The following is a 17,558-nucleotide window of genomic DNA, read 5'->3' on the forward strand; positions in this document are numbered from 1 at the left end:
ATATTAAAAAAGGCCATGGTGGCGAAGTAAATACAATATAGCAAGTAAAAAAAAACACTGGAATGGTTGGTTTTCAGTGGAAGAAGGTGCAAAGTAGAGATAGAAATAATGGGGTGCAAAGGAGCAAAATAAATAAATACAGTAGGTAAAGAGGTAGTTGTTTGGGCTAAATTATAGATGGGCTATGTACAGGTTCAGTAATCTATGAGCTGCTCTGACAGCTGGTTCTTAAAGCTAGTGAGGGAGATAAGTGTTTCCAGTTTCAGAGATTTTTGTAGTTCGTTCCAGTCATTGGCAGCAGAGAACTGGAAGGAGAGGCGGCCAAAGGAAGAATTGTTTTTGGGGGTGACCAGAGAGATATACCTGCTGGAGCGCGTGCTACAGGTAGGTGCTGCTATGGTGACCAGCGAGCTGAGATAAGGGGGGACTTTACCTAGCAGGGTTTTGTAGATGACCTGGAGCCAGTGGGTTTGGCGACGAGTATGAAGCGAGGGCCAGCCAACGAGAGTGTACAGTTCGCAGTGGTGGGTAGTATATGGGGCTTTGGTGTTTTGTCACCAAAGCCTTCATTCATGTCACCAAAGCCTTCATTCATATATCCTTCATAGTGTACAAGGCCAACTATATCCTTCATAGTGTAGAAGGCCAACTATATCCTTCATAGTGTACAAGGCCAACTATATCCTTCATAGTGTACAAGGCCAACTATATCCTTCATAGTGTACAAGGCCAACTATGTTATTTGTAGTTTACAAGGCCAACTATATCCTTCATAGTGTACAAGGCCAACTATGTTATTTGTAGTGTACAAGGCCAACTATATCCTTCATAGTGTACAAGGCCAACTATGTTATTTGTAGTTTACAAGGCCAACTATATCCTTCATAGTGTACAAGGCCAACTATGTTATTTGTAGTGTACAAGGCCAACTATATCCTTCATAGTGTACAAGGCCAACTATGTTATTTGTAGTTTACAAGGCCAACTATATCCTTCATAGTGTACAAGGCCAACTATGTTATTTGTAGTGTACAGGGCCAACTATATCCTTCATAGTGTACAAGGCCAACTATGTCCTTCATAGTGTACAAGGCCAACTATATCTTTCATAGTTTACAAGGCCAACTATATCCTTCAATGTGTACAAGGCCAACTATATCCTTTAATGTGTACAAGGCAAACTATATCCTTCATAGTGTACAAGGCCAACTATGTCCTTTAATGTGTACAAGGCAAACTATATCCTTCATAGTGTACAAGGCCAACTATGTCCTTTAATGTGTACAAGGCCAACTATATCCTTTAATGTGTACAAGGCAAACTATATCCTTCATAGTGTACAAGGCCAACTATGTCCTTTAATGTGTACAAGGCCAACTATATCCTTCATAGTGTACAAGGCCAACTATATCCTTTAATGTGTACAAGGCCAACTATATCCGTCATAGTTTACAAGGCCAACTATGTCCTTCATAGTGTACAAGGCCAACTATATCCTTCAATGTTTACAAGGCCAACTATGTCCTTCATAGTGTACAAGGCCAACTATGTCCTTCATAGTGTACAAGGCCAACTATGTCCTCCATAGTGTACAAGGCCAACTATGTCCTTCATAGTGTACAAGGCCAACTATATCTTTCATAGTTTACAAGGCCAACTATATCCTTCAATGTTTATAAGGCCAACTATGTTATTTGTAGTTTACAAGGCCAACTATGTCCTTCATAGTGTACAAGGCCAACTACATCCTTCATAGTGTACAAGGCCAACTATGTTATTTGTAGTTTACAAGGCCAACTATGTTATTTGTAGTTTACAAGGTCAACTACATTCTTCATAGTGTACAAGGCCAACCTTATCCTTCCTAATGTACAAGGCCAACTATGTCCTTCCTAGTGTACAAGGCCAACTATGTTATTTGTAGTGTACAAGGCCAACCTTATCCTTCCTAGTGTACAAGGCCAACCTTATCCCTCCTAGTGTACAAGGCCAACCTTATCCTTCCTAGTGTACAAGGCCAACCTTATCCTTCATAGTGTACAAGGCCAACTACATTCTTCATAGTGTACAAGGCCAACTATATCCTTCATAGTGTACAAGGCCAACTATGTCCTTCCTAGTGTATAAGGTCAACTATGTTATTTGTAGTGTACAAGGCCAACCTTATCCTTCCTAGTGTACAAGGCCAACCTTATCCTTCCTAGTGTACAAGGCCAACCGTATTCTTCCTAGTGTACAAGGCCAACTATGTCCTTCATAGTTTACAAGGCCAACTATATCCTTCATAGTGTACAAGGCCAACTATATCCTTCGTAGTGTACAAGGCCAACTACGTTATTTGTAGTGTACAAGGCCAACTATGTTATTTGTAGTGTACAAGGCCAACCTTATCCTTCCTAGTGTACAAGGCCAACTATATCCTTCATAGTGTACAAGGCCAACTATGTCCTTCCTAGTGTACAAGGCCAACTATGTACTTCCTAGTGTACAAGGCCAACTATATCCTTCCTAGTGTACAAGGCCAACTATGTCCTTCCTAATGTACAAGGCCAACTATGTCCTTCCTAGTGTACAAGGCCAACTATGTCCTTCCTAGTGTACAAGGCCAACTATGTGCTTCCTAGTGTACAAGGCCAACTATGTGCTTCCTAGTGTACAATGCCAACTATGTCCTTCCTAGTGTACAAGGCCAACTATGTCCTTCCTAGTGTACAAGGCCAACTATGTCCTTCCTAGTGTCAAGGCCAACTATGTCCTTCCTAGTGTCAAGGCCAACTATGTCCTTCCTAGTGTCAAGGCCAACTATGTCCTTCCTAGTGTACAAGGCCAACTATATCCTTCATAGTGTACAAGGCCAACTATGTTATTTGTAGTGTACAAGGCCAACTATATCCTTCATAGTGTACAGGGCCAACTATGTCCTTCCTAGTGTACAAGGCCAACTATATCCTTCATAGTGTACAAGGCCAACTATGTTATTTGTAGTGTACAAGGCCAACTATATCCTTCATAGTGTACAGGGCCAACTATATCCTTCATAGTGTACAAGGCCAACTATATCCTTCATAGTGTACAAGGCCAACTACATTCTTCATAGTGTACAATACCAACTATATCCTTCCTAGTGTACAAGGCCAACTATGTCCTTCATAGTGTACAAGGCCAACTATAACCTTCATAGTGTACAAGGCCAACTATAACCTTCATAGTGTACAGGGCCAACTATGTCCTTCCTAGTGCACAGGGCCAACTATGTCCTTCCTAGTGTACAAGGCCAACTATGTCCTTCCTAGTGTACAGGGCCAACTATGTCCTTCCTAGTGCACAGGGCCAACTATGTCCTTCCTAGTGTACAAGGCCAACTATATCCTTCATAGTGTACAAGGCCAACTATGTCCTTCCTAGTGTACAAGGCCAACTACATTCTTCATAGTGTACAAGGCCAACCTTATCCTTCCTAGTGTACAGGGCCAACTATGTCCTTCCTAGTGTACAAGGCCAACTACATTCTTCATAGTGTACAAGGCCAACCTTATCCTTCATAGTGTACAAGGCTAACAATGTCATTTGTAGTGTACAAGGCCAACTATGTTATTTGTAGTGTACAAGGCCAACCTTATCCTTCCTAGTGTACAATACCAAATATGTCATTTGTAGTGTACAAGGCCAACTATATCCTTCATAGTGTACAAGGCCAACTATGTCCTTCATAGTGTACAAGGCCAACTATGTCCTTCATAGTGTACAAGGCCAACTATGTCCTTCGTAGTGTACAAGGCCAACTATATCCTTCATAGTGTACAAGGCCAACTATGTCCTTCATAGTTTACAAGGCCAACTATGTCCTTCATAGTTTACAAGGCCAACTATGTCCTTCATAGTGTACAAGGCCAACTATGTCCTTCATAGTATACAAGGCCAACTATGTCCTTCGTAGTGTACAAGGCCAACTATATCCTTCATAGTATACAAGGCCAACTATGTTATTTGTAGTGTACAAGGCCAACTACTCTATGTCATATTAATGTTGTATTTAAAATGTTAAAAAATCAATAAACAGTAAGTCCCGGTCCACTGAAGTACAGGATACATCAGAGCACACAGGACATTACCAAGTGCTCCTGCTTTCAAGGGTTCAGTCTATGAAAGTTTAAGAGAGGCTGTTATTTCATTGGGTTAAATTTTTTCTTTGAGTCTGCAGTTCATGTGTTGACATTTTCTTCTGGTACAGTTGAGAACTTGCCTAAGGAATGTCCTCAGAATTAAGAGGAAACTTAATTGAGCCCCTTGGAATCATGATCCTGAACTATCCATGACCACACACGCACTCTATGGACCATAAATGGATATATTATCCTTCAAAGATTGTCAGATTGATAACTTATTTTCTCAACAGCCAATTAATATTTGGAACATGTGTCTGGTAAACCATTTAAGCGTTGTGATTACATTTTCTAGTTTAATATCAAATAAAATACAATGGTATTTGTCACATACACGTGTTTAGCAGATGTTATTGCACGTGTAGAGAAATGCTTGTGTTTCTAGCGCCAACAGTGCAGTAATATCTAACAGTAATATCTAACAATTTCACAACAACACACACAAATCTAAAGTAATTAAGAAAATATAAATATTTGGGCGAGCAATGTCAGAGCTGCATAGACTAAGGTACTAAATAGTATAGAATAAAGTGTATACTGTAAACATTATTAAAGTGACTAGTGTTCCATTATTAAAGCGGCCAGTCATTTCAAGTCTATATATATATATATATATATATATATATATATATATATATATATATATATATATATAGCGCAGCAGCCTCTAATGTGCTAGTGATGGCTATTTAACAGTATTTAACAGTCGAATGGCCTTAACAGTATAACTGACATGGGTGTGTGAGGACAGTTGATGCAGTACCAAATTGGGGAATTTTGTCGGTTCACACTTTGCCCTTGAAATGTATTTCAGCACTGCAGTGATTTACATCTCTTCTGACAGGTTCTTTCCTTTGTATTATTTATACATGTCTGTAGTTAAAGGGGTTCCTGAGCATCATGGCCCTCAGGCTTAACTGTGCTTTTTACTTAGCCTTTTGCCTTTGGTTGGCTGCTTTTGAAGAGGAGGATTATACAGAACCCTGCCGGCCATTCCATGAGGTCCCGACTTGACATCTAGCATACTTTTTACTCTTGGTTCAAATGAATGATCATGAAAAGAAATGAGTTCAAAAAAGGGACCATAGTTATTGTGGAAAAACATCAAATCAAATTGTGAAAAAAAATCTGTAAAGGTTTTGACGAGTGTCCAGTTTTTCAGACGGTGCTAAGCCAGGTGTTATGAAGTGTCCTGTGTCGCTCATAAAGACACTTCAGGTGTTATGAAGTGTCCTGCGACGCTCATAAAGACACTTCAGGTGTTTTGAAGTGTCCTGCGACGCTCATAAAGACACATCAGGTGTTATGAAGAGTCCTGCGATGCTCATAAAGACACTCCAGGTGTTATGAAGTGTCCTGCGACGCTCATAAAGACACTTCAGGTGTTATGAAGTGTCCTGCGACGCTCATAAAGACACTTCAGGTGTTATGAAGTGTCCTGCGACGCTCATAAAGACACTCCGGGTGTTATGAAGTGTCCTGCGACGCTCATAAAGACACTCCGGGTGTTATGAAGTGTCCTGCGACGCTCATAAAGACACTCCAGGTGTTATGAAGTGTCCTGCAACGCTCATAATGACACTTCAGGTGTTATGAAGTGTCCTGCGACGCTCATAAAGACACATCAGGTGTTATGACGTGTCCTGCGACGCTCATAAAGACACTTCAGGTGTTATGAAGTGTCCTGCGACGCTCATAAAGACACTTCAGGTGTTATGAAGTGTCCTGCGACGCTCATAAAGACACTTCAGGTGTTATGAAGTGTCCTGCGACGCTCATAAAGACACTTCAGGTGTTATGAAGTGTCCTGCGTCGCTCATAAAGACACATCAGGTGTTATGAAGTGTCCTGCGACGCTCATAAAGACACTTCAGGTGTTATGAAGTGTCCTGCGACGCTCATAAAGACACTTCAGGTGTTATGAATCCCTGTACATTCCTTTAAAATGCTGTATGTGACTATCAGAAATGACCCTATTGGTACTTTTGTCTTGAAACAATCAATAACACCTCTATACACACGGTTGACAGTAGCAGGCCCACTGTGTAGATTGAGTAGGTTATTCCTATCATTAGCCGAGGTGAGTCAGTCTAGTGTAAGAGCCTGTACCTTTTGGCTGTAATGATGAGTATCTAAGTAATTTAATGCAGTCTAACCTTTAGCAAATCTTTTACATATACAGGTAAAGATAATATGAATATGAATATAATATGATTAAATAAAAATACATTAAATACTGAAAGGAAGACCATAATGCTACAGACCTTACTGTAACAGAGCTCATCACCATAATGCTACAGACCTTACCGTAACAGAGCTCATCACCATAATGCTACAGACCTTACCGTAACAGAGCTCATCACCATAATGCTACAGACCTTACCGTAACAGAGCTCATCACCCATAATGCTACAGACCTTACCGTAACAGAGCTCATCACCATAATGCTACAGACCTTACTGTAACAGAGCTCATCACCATAATGCTACAGACCTTACCGTAACAGAGCTCATCACCATAATGCTACAGACCTTACCGTAACAGAGCTCATCACCATAATGCTACAGACCTTACCGTAACAGAGCTCATCACCATAATGCTACAGACCTTACTGTAACAGAGCTCATCACCATAATGCTACAGACCTTACCGTAACAGAGCTCATCACCATAATGCTACAGACCTTACCGTAACAGAGCTCATCACCATAATGCTACAGACCTTACCGTAACAGAGCTCATCACCATAATGCTACAGACCTTACCGTAACAGAGCTCATCACCATAATGCTACAGACCTTACCGTAACAGAGCTCATCACCATAATGCTACAGACTTTACCGTAACAGAGCTCATCACCATAATGCTACAGACTTTACCGTAACAGGCAATTTAATGGTTCAATGAGGTGAGGACTAATTATTCAGATCCCTTTAAGCTACATTTTATTAAACTTAACACTCATGTTTTAAAAAGGAACAAACCATGAAAAGAAACTGCCCGTCAACCAATTCTCTGTGCAATTGATTTCCTTGTCGGAGAGAAACTAAAAGCAGGCCCTGGATCAGTAATTAAAATCCACTTTGTATCTCTGAAATGTTACCTATTTGGACAAATTAAGGTTTCCATAAATAACAATCACATAGCCTAACAGTTGTATTGCCCCCAACCCCCCCCCCCCCCCAAAAAAAATGCATTAAGTATGTTCTTCCTCATAATGACAATAATGAGTACTTTTCTTGAATAATCCACTAAAAGGAACAGATTATAAAAATGAATGCATTGCTGAATTTAATGTATTTCCCAACAGGCACAAAACTGGTAGAATCAACTTTGTTTCAACGTAATTTGTCAACATATTGTGACGTGGAATCTACATGGAAAATACATTGGATATAAAAAAAAAATAAAAAATAAAACTGTTGTTTTGAGGGTGAAATTTCAACCACGGGATAATGTCATCATGTTAACCGAATTTCAACATAGACAAACGTTGTGTAAAATCTGTTGAATTTATGCCTTTAAAACAATGTCAAGTCTTCAACGTTACAGTATATCCACTATCAGAATGTTTTATTTTTAAATACACTGGGAAGCACCTCCTACTGGAGAATTTATCTATCTACAGTTACCCTTTGGTCTCCTATTCAGGAATTTAATCAAGCCCTGCTCAGCTATGATATGGATATTACCAATGTGCTATCGTGAGAATGATTGTTGAGCAATCTACACTTAAAAACAAAATAGATTCACTGTTCCTGTCAAAGTCATTCCACAGGATAAGTTTAACAGAGCAAATGAAATATGTCCATACTATATATATCACTCACATATCATTTAAATTAATAATTGATATGCTCGATTCACGTCTCCACCTCAACCAAAAATTGAAGATAAAGAATAGGACTGAATCAAATCAAACTTTTTTTGTGAAAGTTAATTTAAAGTTAGAATTAATTTAGTCCTGTTCTTTAACTTTAATTATTTCTCATTGATCAACGACTCAACCTATTATGACCCAGTTATCCACTTTAGAGTGATATGGTGTGCCCACTGGGTTGGCTCTGTATTTTGCTGCAGTTAACATTTTTCAATGTGTGATAACACTATGAAGGCTCTCTGGGGGAATGTGGCCCAGTTCAAAATGAGCAAAATGTCAGTCATATCTCAGCACTACTTATACGAACCCCCCCAAGCATATCATTTCCAAACGAACCACTTTGCTGTTCCACTTACTCCGATTCTCTGCACCTCCATAAAGACGGCTCTTTGGAAGGACTTCTCCCACACGGCGAGGTCAGAGGTCATCTCCACGCTGAAGGTGTGACTCTGGCCGTGGCCGACCAGGATACTGAAACAGAAAGGCTCTCCGTCCTGCAGCTCCTCATCCTGCTGGAGGCCGAGGTAGAACTTGGCTTGGATCCAGCAGTCCTCTGCCATCCACAGCTACAACACCACATCCAACATGAAGAGTGTCATCAGTTCTCTTCACTGGGAACCATATTTCAACTTGATATGAATAGGCTTCTGTACGGGTAACTGTCATGTTGGTGCACATCTACGTCGATACATGATTCACACAACATGTTGAGTACCCATGCACATAATTCACATTCCGGTAACAGTCGATTCTATTATCTTATTCTGCATGTGAACTTTGAACATACCTTATGAACCTTGAACAGAACCTCATAAAGGACATACAGGGTTTCAGCTTGTCCCCAGTCAGTTGCACTAACCTGAGATGGAGGGGGAGGGGGGGGGGGGGGGGGTTGTGAGTGTATATTATAAGCCTTCATTTTCTCATCAATGTAATGTCTTACAGACAGGATTTAAGACACTTTGAACCAAAGTAAAAGGAACCAACATATAGTGTGCTTGACCGACATCATTTGGAAACACTGCATTAACCCATGTTACTCAACCAAATAACCTGACCTAGGGAAGACAATTACATGGTTTCATTAGTGGGTGGTTCAGGGTCCAGCTCAAAACTCATTTCAGAAATAGTTGATGTAATTGTAAAAGCAGGAATGAAAAGATCCAGAATAACCACTGTAGCTACACACTGAGTGCAGCCCACCAACATGCTCCCGGCTAAAGGAACATTTTAATGGACTATCATGGTGGGATAAAATATGAACTTGTAAATCCTTGGACTCCTGAACAGTTAATGGATGAAGAGGAAATCAATGGGAGATTCATACAGGAGGACTCCTGAAGACGTAGAGCCAAGGGCCTCTCAATGCCAGGAACTTGAAGGTACTCGATGGACCAGCATCATCAGCGTGCGGGTTTCCACACACCCAACCCATGTGGACAATCTGCAGAGGCAAGGTTCAAGGGATGAAAATCCATTCTGCTGCATTTTTTGTGATTTATTTATGAACCTATATGCTATAAGTAAATACGTCTTTATTAACGATACAGTTGAAGTCGGAAGTTTACAAACACGTAGGTTGGAGTCATTAAAACTCGTTTTTCAACCACTCCAAAAATGTATTGTTTAACAAACTATAGTTTTGACAAATCGGTTAGGACATCTACTTCGTGCATGACACAAGACATTTTTCCAACAATTGTTTACAGACAGATTATTTCACTTATAATTCACTGTATCACAATTCCAGTGGGTCAGAAGTTTACATACACTAAGTTGACTGTGCCTTTAACAGCTTGGAAAATTCCTAAAGGGATGTTTGGCAGAAGCTTCTGAAGGCTAAATCACATAATTTGAGTCAATTGGAGATGTACCTGTGGATGTATTTCAAGCTCTACCTTAAAACTCAGTGCCTCTTAGCTTGACATCATGGGAAAATCAAAAGAAATCCGCCAAGACCTCAGAAAAAAATTGTAGACCTCCACAAGTCTGGTTCATCCGTGGGAGCAACTTCCAAACGCCTGAAGGTACCACGCTCATCTGTCCAAACAATAGTACCCAAGTATAAACACCATGGGACCACGCAGCCGTCATTCCGCTCAGGAAGGAGACGCCTTCTGTCTCCTAGAGATGAACGTACTTTGGTGCGAAAGGTGCAAATCAATCCCAGAACAACAGCAAAAGACCTTGTGAAGATGCTGGAGGGAACAGGTACAAAAGTATCTATAACCACAGTAAAAAGAGTCCTGTATCGACATAACCTGAAAGGCCGCTCAGCAAGGAAGAAGCCGCTGCTCCAATACCGCCATAAAAAAGCCAGACTACGGTTTGCAACTGCGCATGAGGACAAAGATCATACTTTTTGGAGAAATGTCCTCTGGTCTGATGAAACAAAAATAGAACTGTTTGGCCATAATGACCGTCGTTATGTTTGGAGGAAAAAGGGGGAGGCTTGCAAGCTGAAGAACACCATCCCAACTGTGAAGCAAGGGGGTGGCAGCATCATGTTGTGGGGGTGCTTTGCTGCAGGAGGGACTGGTGCACTTCACAAAATAGAGGGCATCATGAGGCATGAAAATTATGTGGATATATTGAAGCAACATCTCAAGACATCAGTCAGGAAGTTAAAGCTTAGTCGCAAATGGGTTTTCCAAATAGACAATGACCCCAAGCATACTTCCACAGTTGTGGCAAAATGGCTTAAGGACAACAAAGTCAAGGTATTGGAGTGGCCATCACAAAGCCCTGACCTCAATCCAATAGAAAATGTGTGGGCAGAACAGAAAAAACGTGTGCGAGCAAGGAGGCCTACAAACCTGACTCAGTTATACCAGCTCTGTCAGGAGGAATGGGCCAAAATTCACCTAAATTATTATGGGAAGCTTGTGGAAGGCTACCAGTAATGTTTGACTCAAGTTAAACAATTTAAATGCAATGCTACCAAATAGTAATTGAGTGTATGTAAACTTCTGACCCACTGGGAATGTGATGAAATAAATCAAATATTAAATAAATAATTCTCTATCCTATTAATCTGACATTTCACATTCTTAAAATAAAGTGGCGATCCTAACTGACCTAAAACAGGGAACTTTTACTAGGATTAAATATCAGGAATTGTGAAAGGTGTATGTAAACTTCTGACTTCAACTGTAGCTATAGTTAAAGATAGTTATAAACTCAGGAAAAAAAGAAACACCCCTTCATAAAAATTAATGAACATGCACCTGTGGAATGGTTGTTTAGACACTAACAGCTTACAGACGGTAGGCAATTAAGGTCACAGCTATGAAAACTTAGGACACTAAAGAGGCCTTTCTACTGACTCTGAAAAACACAAAAAGAAAGATGCCCAGGGTCCCTGCTCATCTGCGTGGACGTGCCTTAGGCATGCTGCAAGGAGGCATGAGGACTGCATATGTGGCCAGGACAATAAATTGCAATGTCCGTACTGTGAGACGGCTAAGGGAGACAGGACGGACAGCTGATCGTCCTCGCAGTGGCAGACCACATGTAACAACACCTGCACAGGATCGGTACATTCCAAAATAACAGTTGCGTGACAGGTACAGGATAGCACAACATCTGCCCGAGTTACACCAGGAACGCGCAATCTCTCCATCAGTGCTCAGACTGTCTGCAATAGGCTGAGAGAGGCTGGACTGAGGGCTTGAAGGCCTGTTGTAAGGCAGGTCCTCACCAGACATCTCCGGCAACAACGTCGCCTATGGGCAAAAACCCACCATCGCTGGACCAGACAGGACTGGCAAAAAGTGCTCTCCACTTACGAGTTGCGGTTTTGTCTCACCAGGGGTGATGGTCGAATTTGCGTAAATCGTCGAAGGAATGAGCATTACACCGAGGCCTGTACTCTGGAGCGGGATCGATTTGGAGGTGGAGGGTCCGTCATGGTCTGGGGCGGTGTGTCACAGCATCATTGGACTGAGCTTGTTGTCATTGCAGGCAATCTCAACACTGTCCATTACAGGGAAGACATCCTCCTCCCTCATGTGGTACCCTTCCTGCAGGCTCATCCTGACATGACCCTCCAGCATGACAATGCCACCAGCCATACTGCTCGTTCTGTGCGTGATTTCCTGCAAGACAGAAATGTCAGTGTTCTGCCATGGCCAGCGAAGAGCCCGGATCTCAATCCCATTGAGCACGTCTGGGACCGGTTGGGTCGGAGGGTGACGGTTCGGCCCATTCCCTCCAGAAATGTCCGTGCCTTGGTGAAAGAATGGGGTAACATCTCACAGCAAGAACTGGCAAAGCTGGTGCAGTCCATGAGGAGGAGATGCACTGCAGTACTTAATGCAGCTGGTGGACACACCAGATACTGACTGTTACTTTTGATTTTGACCCCCCCTTTGTTCAGGGACACATTATTCCATTTCTGTTAGTCACATGTCTGTGGAACTTGTTCAGTTTGTCCCAGTTGATTAATCTTGATATGTTCATTTAAATATTTTCACATGTTAAGTTGACATTGAGATGACGTTTCATTTTTTTCTGAGTTTAGATAAACATAGTTACAGATGACGATAGTTATAGTTAAAGACATCTATGGGGGCCCCGTGTGGCTCAGTTGGTAGAGCATGGCGCTTGCAACGCCAGGGTTGTGGGTTCGATTCCCACGGGGGGCCAGTACAAAAAAGAATGAATGTATGTACTTGTAAGTCGCTCTGGATAAGAGCGTCTGCTAAATGACTTAAATGTAAATGTAAATCTATAGATGAAGACAGCTATAGATGAAGACAGATGTAAATGGCTATAGATGAAGATAGATGTAGATAGCTATAGATGTAGATAGCTATAGATGTAGATAGCTATAGATGAACATAGCTATAGATGAAGATAGCTATAGATGTAGATAGCTATAGATGTAGATTGCTATAGATGAAGATAGCTATAGATGTAGATGGCTATAGATGAAGATAGCTATAGATAGCTATAGATGTAGATATCTATAGATAGCTATAGATGAAGATAGCTATTGATGTAGATAGCTATAGATGTAGATAGCTATAGATAGATATAGATGAAGATAGCTATTGATGTAGATAGCTATAGATAGCTATAAATGAAGATAGCTATAGATAGTTATAGATGTAGATACCTATAGATGTAGATAGCTATAGATGTAGATAGTTATAGATGAAAATAGCTATAGATGAAGATAGCTATATATAGCTATAGATGAAGATAGCTATAGATGTAGATAGCTATAGATGTAGATAGCTATAGATAGCTATAGATGAAGATAGCTATAGATGTAGATAGCTATAGATGTAGATAGCTAAAGATGAAGATATCTATAGATGTAGATAGCTATAGATGAAGATATCTATAGATGTAGATAGCTATAGATGTAGATAGCTATAGATGTAGATAGCTATAGATGTAGATGGCTATAGATAGTTATAGATGTAGATAGCTATAGATGAAGATAGCTGTAGATGAAGATAGCTATAGATGTAGATAGCTATAGATGAAGATAGCTATAGATGTAGATTGCTATAGATGAAGATTGCTATAGATGTAGATAGCTATAGATGAAGATAGCTGTAGATGTAGATAGCTATAGATGAAGATAGCTGTAGATGTAGATAGCTATAGATGAAGATAGCTGTAGATGTAGATAGCTATAGATGTAGATAGCTATAGATGTAGACAGCTGTAGATGTAGATAGCTATAGATGTAGATAGCTATAGATGTAGATATCTATAGATGTAGATAGCTGTAGATGAAGATAGCTGTAGATGAAGATAGCTGTAGATGAAGATAGCTATAGATGTAGATAGCTATAGATGTAGATAGCTATAGATGTAGATAGCTATAGATGTAGATGGCTATAGATGAAGATAGCTATAGATGTAGATAGCTATAGATGTAGATATCTATAGATGTAGATGGCTATAGATGAAGATGGCTATAGATGAAGACAGCTATAGATAGCTATAGATGTAGATATCTATAGATAGCTATAGATGAAGATAGCTATATATAGCTATAGATGTAGATAGCTATAGATAGATATAGATGAAGATAGCTATTGATGTAGATAGCTATAGATAGCTATAAATGAAGATAGCTATAGATAGTTATAGATGTAGATAGCTATAGATGTAGATAGCTATAGATGTAGATAGCTATAGATGTAGATAGCTATAGATGTAGATAGCTATAGATAGTTATAGATGAAAATAGCTATAGATGAAGATAGCTATAGATAGCTATAGATGAAGATAGCTATAGATGTAGATAGCTATAGATGTAGATAGCTATAGATGAAGATAGCTATAGATGTAGATAGCTATAGATGAAGATAGCTATAGATAGTTATAGATGAAAATAGCTATAGATGTAGATAGCTATAGATAGTTATAGATGAAAATAGCTGTATATGAAGATAGCTATAGATGAAGATAGCTATAGATGAAGCTAGCTATAGATGAAGATAGCTATAGATGAAGATAGCTATAGATGAAGATAGCTATAGATGTAGATAGATGTAGATAGCTATAGATAGTAATAGATGAAAATAGCTATAGATAAAGATAGCTATAGATGAAGATAGCTATAGATGTAGATAGCTATAGATGTAGATAGCTATAGATGAAGATAGCTATATATAGTTATAGATGAAAATAGCTATAGATGAAGATAGATGTAGATAGCTATAGATAGTAATAGATGAAAATAGCTATAGATAAAGATAGCTATAGATGAAGATAGCTGTAGATGTAGATAGCTATAGATGAAGATATCTATAGATGTAGATAGTTATAGATGTAGATAGCTATAGATGTAGATAGCTATAGATGTAGATAGCTATAGATGTAGATAGCTATAGATGTAGATAGCTATAGATGTAGATAGCTATAGATGAAGATAGCTATAGATGAAGATAGCTATAGATGAAGATAGCTATAGATGTAGATGGCTATAGATAGCTATAGATGTAGATAGCTATAGGTGAAGATAGCTATAGATGTAGATAGTTATAGATGAAGATAGCTATAGATGTAGATAGTTATAGATGAAGATAGCTATAGATGAAGATAGCTATAGATAGCTATAGATGTAGATAGCTATAGATGAAGATAGCTATAGATGTAGATAGCTATAGATAGCTATAGATGTAGATAGCTATAGGTGAAGATAGCTATAGATGAAGATAGCTATAGATAGCTATAGATGAAGATAGCTATAGATAGCTATAGTTGAAGATACTTATAGCTCCTTGGGTGAGGACATACCTGATCATCCGGAGAGCAATATCTGTTAATCATTTTCATCTGTTAGAGGAGAAAACAAGGGATTGCAATTGTAAGTGGAACGGCGTTAGAGCTGGAAAATCCACAGGCGGCTTCTGGTGTTACCTTACTGTGGACACTGACATTGGATGCAATGAAACCACACACAACTTTATAATCCAACAAATCCCATGCTGCTACTGTGGCATGGTCAGACCAGGTGTAATACTTTACGTATACTGTGGCCATGGTCAGACCAGCTGTAATACTTTACTGATACTGTGGCATGATCAGACCAGCTGTAATACTTTACTGATCCTGTGGCATGGTCAGACCAGCTGTAATACTTTACTGATACTGTGGCATGGTCAGACCAGGTGTAATACTTTACTGATACTGTGGCATGGTCAGACCAGGTGTAATACTTTACTGATACTGTGAGTCCATTCAATCTGTATCTGGATAAAACATTCAAAATACATTTTTCCTGGTCACACTGTAGACTTACATTCTCCAGTGTCAAATCACTGATATTGGTTGATATTGCTTGAAGCCAGTCAGTGCTTTCTGCTGCAGTGCAAAATTGTAGAATATTGATGCTCGCTCCATCTAAGGCGCAGACTTCAAAGCTGTTCGACCTGGAGGGGTATGAACGTTCAGGTTAGAGATGTACAGTAAGTTAAAAGAACTTTTTGAACTAGAATGGTCAGAGTGGAAAACCTTTTATCAAGCTGCTCTTTCCCTGAAGTTAGGTCAGTCAGTGTTACAGTGCAAATTAACATTACAGTTCTACTGCATTCACTAACCATAGCAACTAATATAGAGCATTAAGGAAATACAGTGCCCTGAAAAATGATTTATACACTCATAAACAGATTCCACATTCTGTAGCGTTATGGCCTTTATTTTGACTGATCTTTACAACGTAACTCCACACTTTTCTAGAGAAAGAAAAGTATAGACAAATAAAAATATATTACTTAATTATATAATTCTGAGATATTTGATTGCATATGTAATGGCCACAACACACCCAAATTAATTCAGGAGCAAGCTCAAAAACAGGACATCAGACGGTTACAAATTACAGCTCGGTTTCAAAGTACATCATCATTTGTTGCATGTCACAGATAATGACACTGCCCCTGTCAAATGGCGTACACATGTATCGAATCCCTTTCATCACTTATATTTAAGGTGATGCTTTTTGCCATTTCATTTTTTTTGTGCATTTGAAACACACTCCAGATCAATTAGATTGATAGAGACAACTGTAAATCGTATTAAACAAAAATAGCATTGAACATGACGATGCCATCAAAACAGTTTTTCTCTGATGGTTAGGCAATCACATTTATCACACATATCTTGAAAAGCGTAAAATGTTAAGCAAACTCTCCATAGGCTTGGATGAAGTGTTGGACAGCTAGCAGTGGATAATGTTCTGTAGGGGGATGTTGAAAAACATGAGGATAATGTTCTGTAGGAGAATGTTGACAAACATGAGGATAATGTTCTGTAGGATGATGTTGAGAAACATGAGGATAATGTTCTGTAGGATGATGTTGAGAAACATGAGGATAATGTTCTGTAAGAGGATGTTGAGAAACATGAGGATAATGTTCTGTAGGAGGATGTTGAGAAACATGAGGATAATGTTCTGTAAGAGGATGTTGAGAAACATGAGGATAATGTTCTGTAGGAGGATGTTGAGAAACATGAGGATAATGTTCTGTAAGAGGATGTTGAGAAACATGAGGATAATGTTCTGTAAGAGGATGTTGAGAAACATGAGGATAATGTTCTGTAGGAGGATGTTGAGAAACATGAGGATAATGTTCTGTAGGATGATGTTGAGAAACATGAGGATAATGTTCTGTAGGATGATGTTGAGAAACATGAGGATAATGTTCTGTAGGAGGCTGTTGAGAAACATGAGGATAATGTTCTGTAGGAGGATGTTGAGAAACATGAGGATAATGTTCTGTAGGAGGATGTTGAGAAACATGAGGATAATGTTCTGTAGGAGGATGTTGAGAAACATGAGGATAATGTTCTGTAAGAGGATGTTGAGAAACATGAGGATAATGTTCTGTAAGAGAATGTTGAGAAACATGAGGATAATGTTCTGTAGGGGGATGTTGAGAAACATGAGGATAATGTTCTGTAGGAGAATGTTGAGAAACATGAGGATAATGTTCTATAGGAGGATGTTGAGAAACATGAGGATAATATTCTGCAGGGGATGTTGAGAAA

General features: G+C 39.4%; 1 protein-coding gene and 1 non-coding gene across 4 annotated transcripts in view; one reads left to right on the top strand and one right to left on the bottom strand.

The window, feature by feature from the left end:
* Positions 1-17,558, bottom strand: part of sntg2 (syntrophin, gamma 2) — a 94,246-nt gene that overhangs the window by 15,241 nt on the left and 61,447 nt on the right. For all 3 annotated transcript variants that reach the window (XM_055865506.1, XM_055865505.1, XM_055865507.1), the window contains 5 exons: positions 15,811-15,940; positions 15,306-15,344; positions 9,370-9,486; positions 8,830-8,901; positions 8,399-8,608 (listed from right to left, as the gene is read on the bottom strand). In XM_055865506.1, the coding sequence (XP_055721481.1) occupies positions 8,399-8,608; positions 8,830-8,901; positions 9,370-9,486; positions 15,306-15,344; positions 15,811-15,940 (568 nt within the window). The remainder of the gene's footprint in view (positions 1-8,398; positions 8,609-8,829; positions 8,902-9,369; positions 9,487-15,305; positions 15,345-15,810; positions 15,941-17,558) is intronic.
* On the top strand, positions 12,614-12,689 carry trnaa-ugc (transfer RNA alanine (anticodon UGC)). Its single transcript has one exon. It is a non-coding gene; the product is annotated as a tRNA-Ala (tRNA).

This window comes from Salvelinus fontinalis, chromosome 16 (genome assembly GCF_029448725.1).
Source record: "Salvelinus fontinalis isolate EN_2023a chromosome 16, ASM2944872v1, whole genome shotgun sequence".
NCBI lineage: Eukaryota > Metazoa > Chordata > Actinopteri > Salmoniformes > Salmonidae > Salvelinus > Salvelinus fontinalis.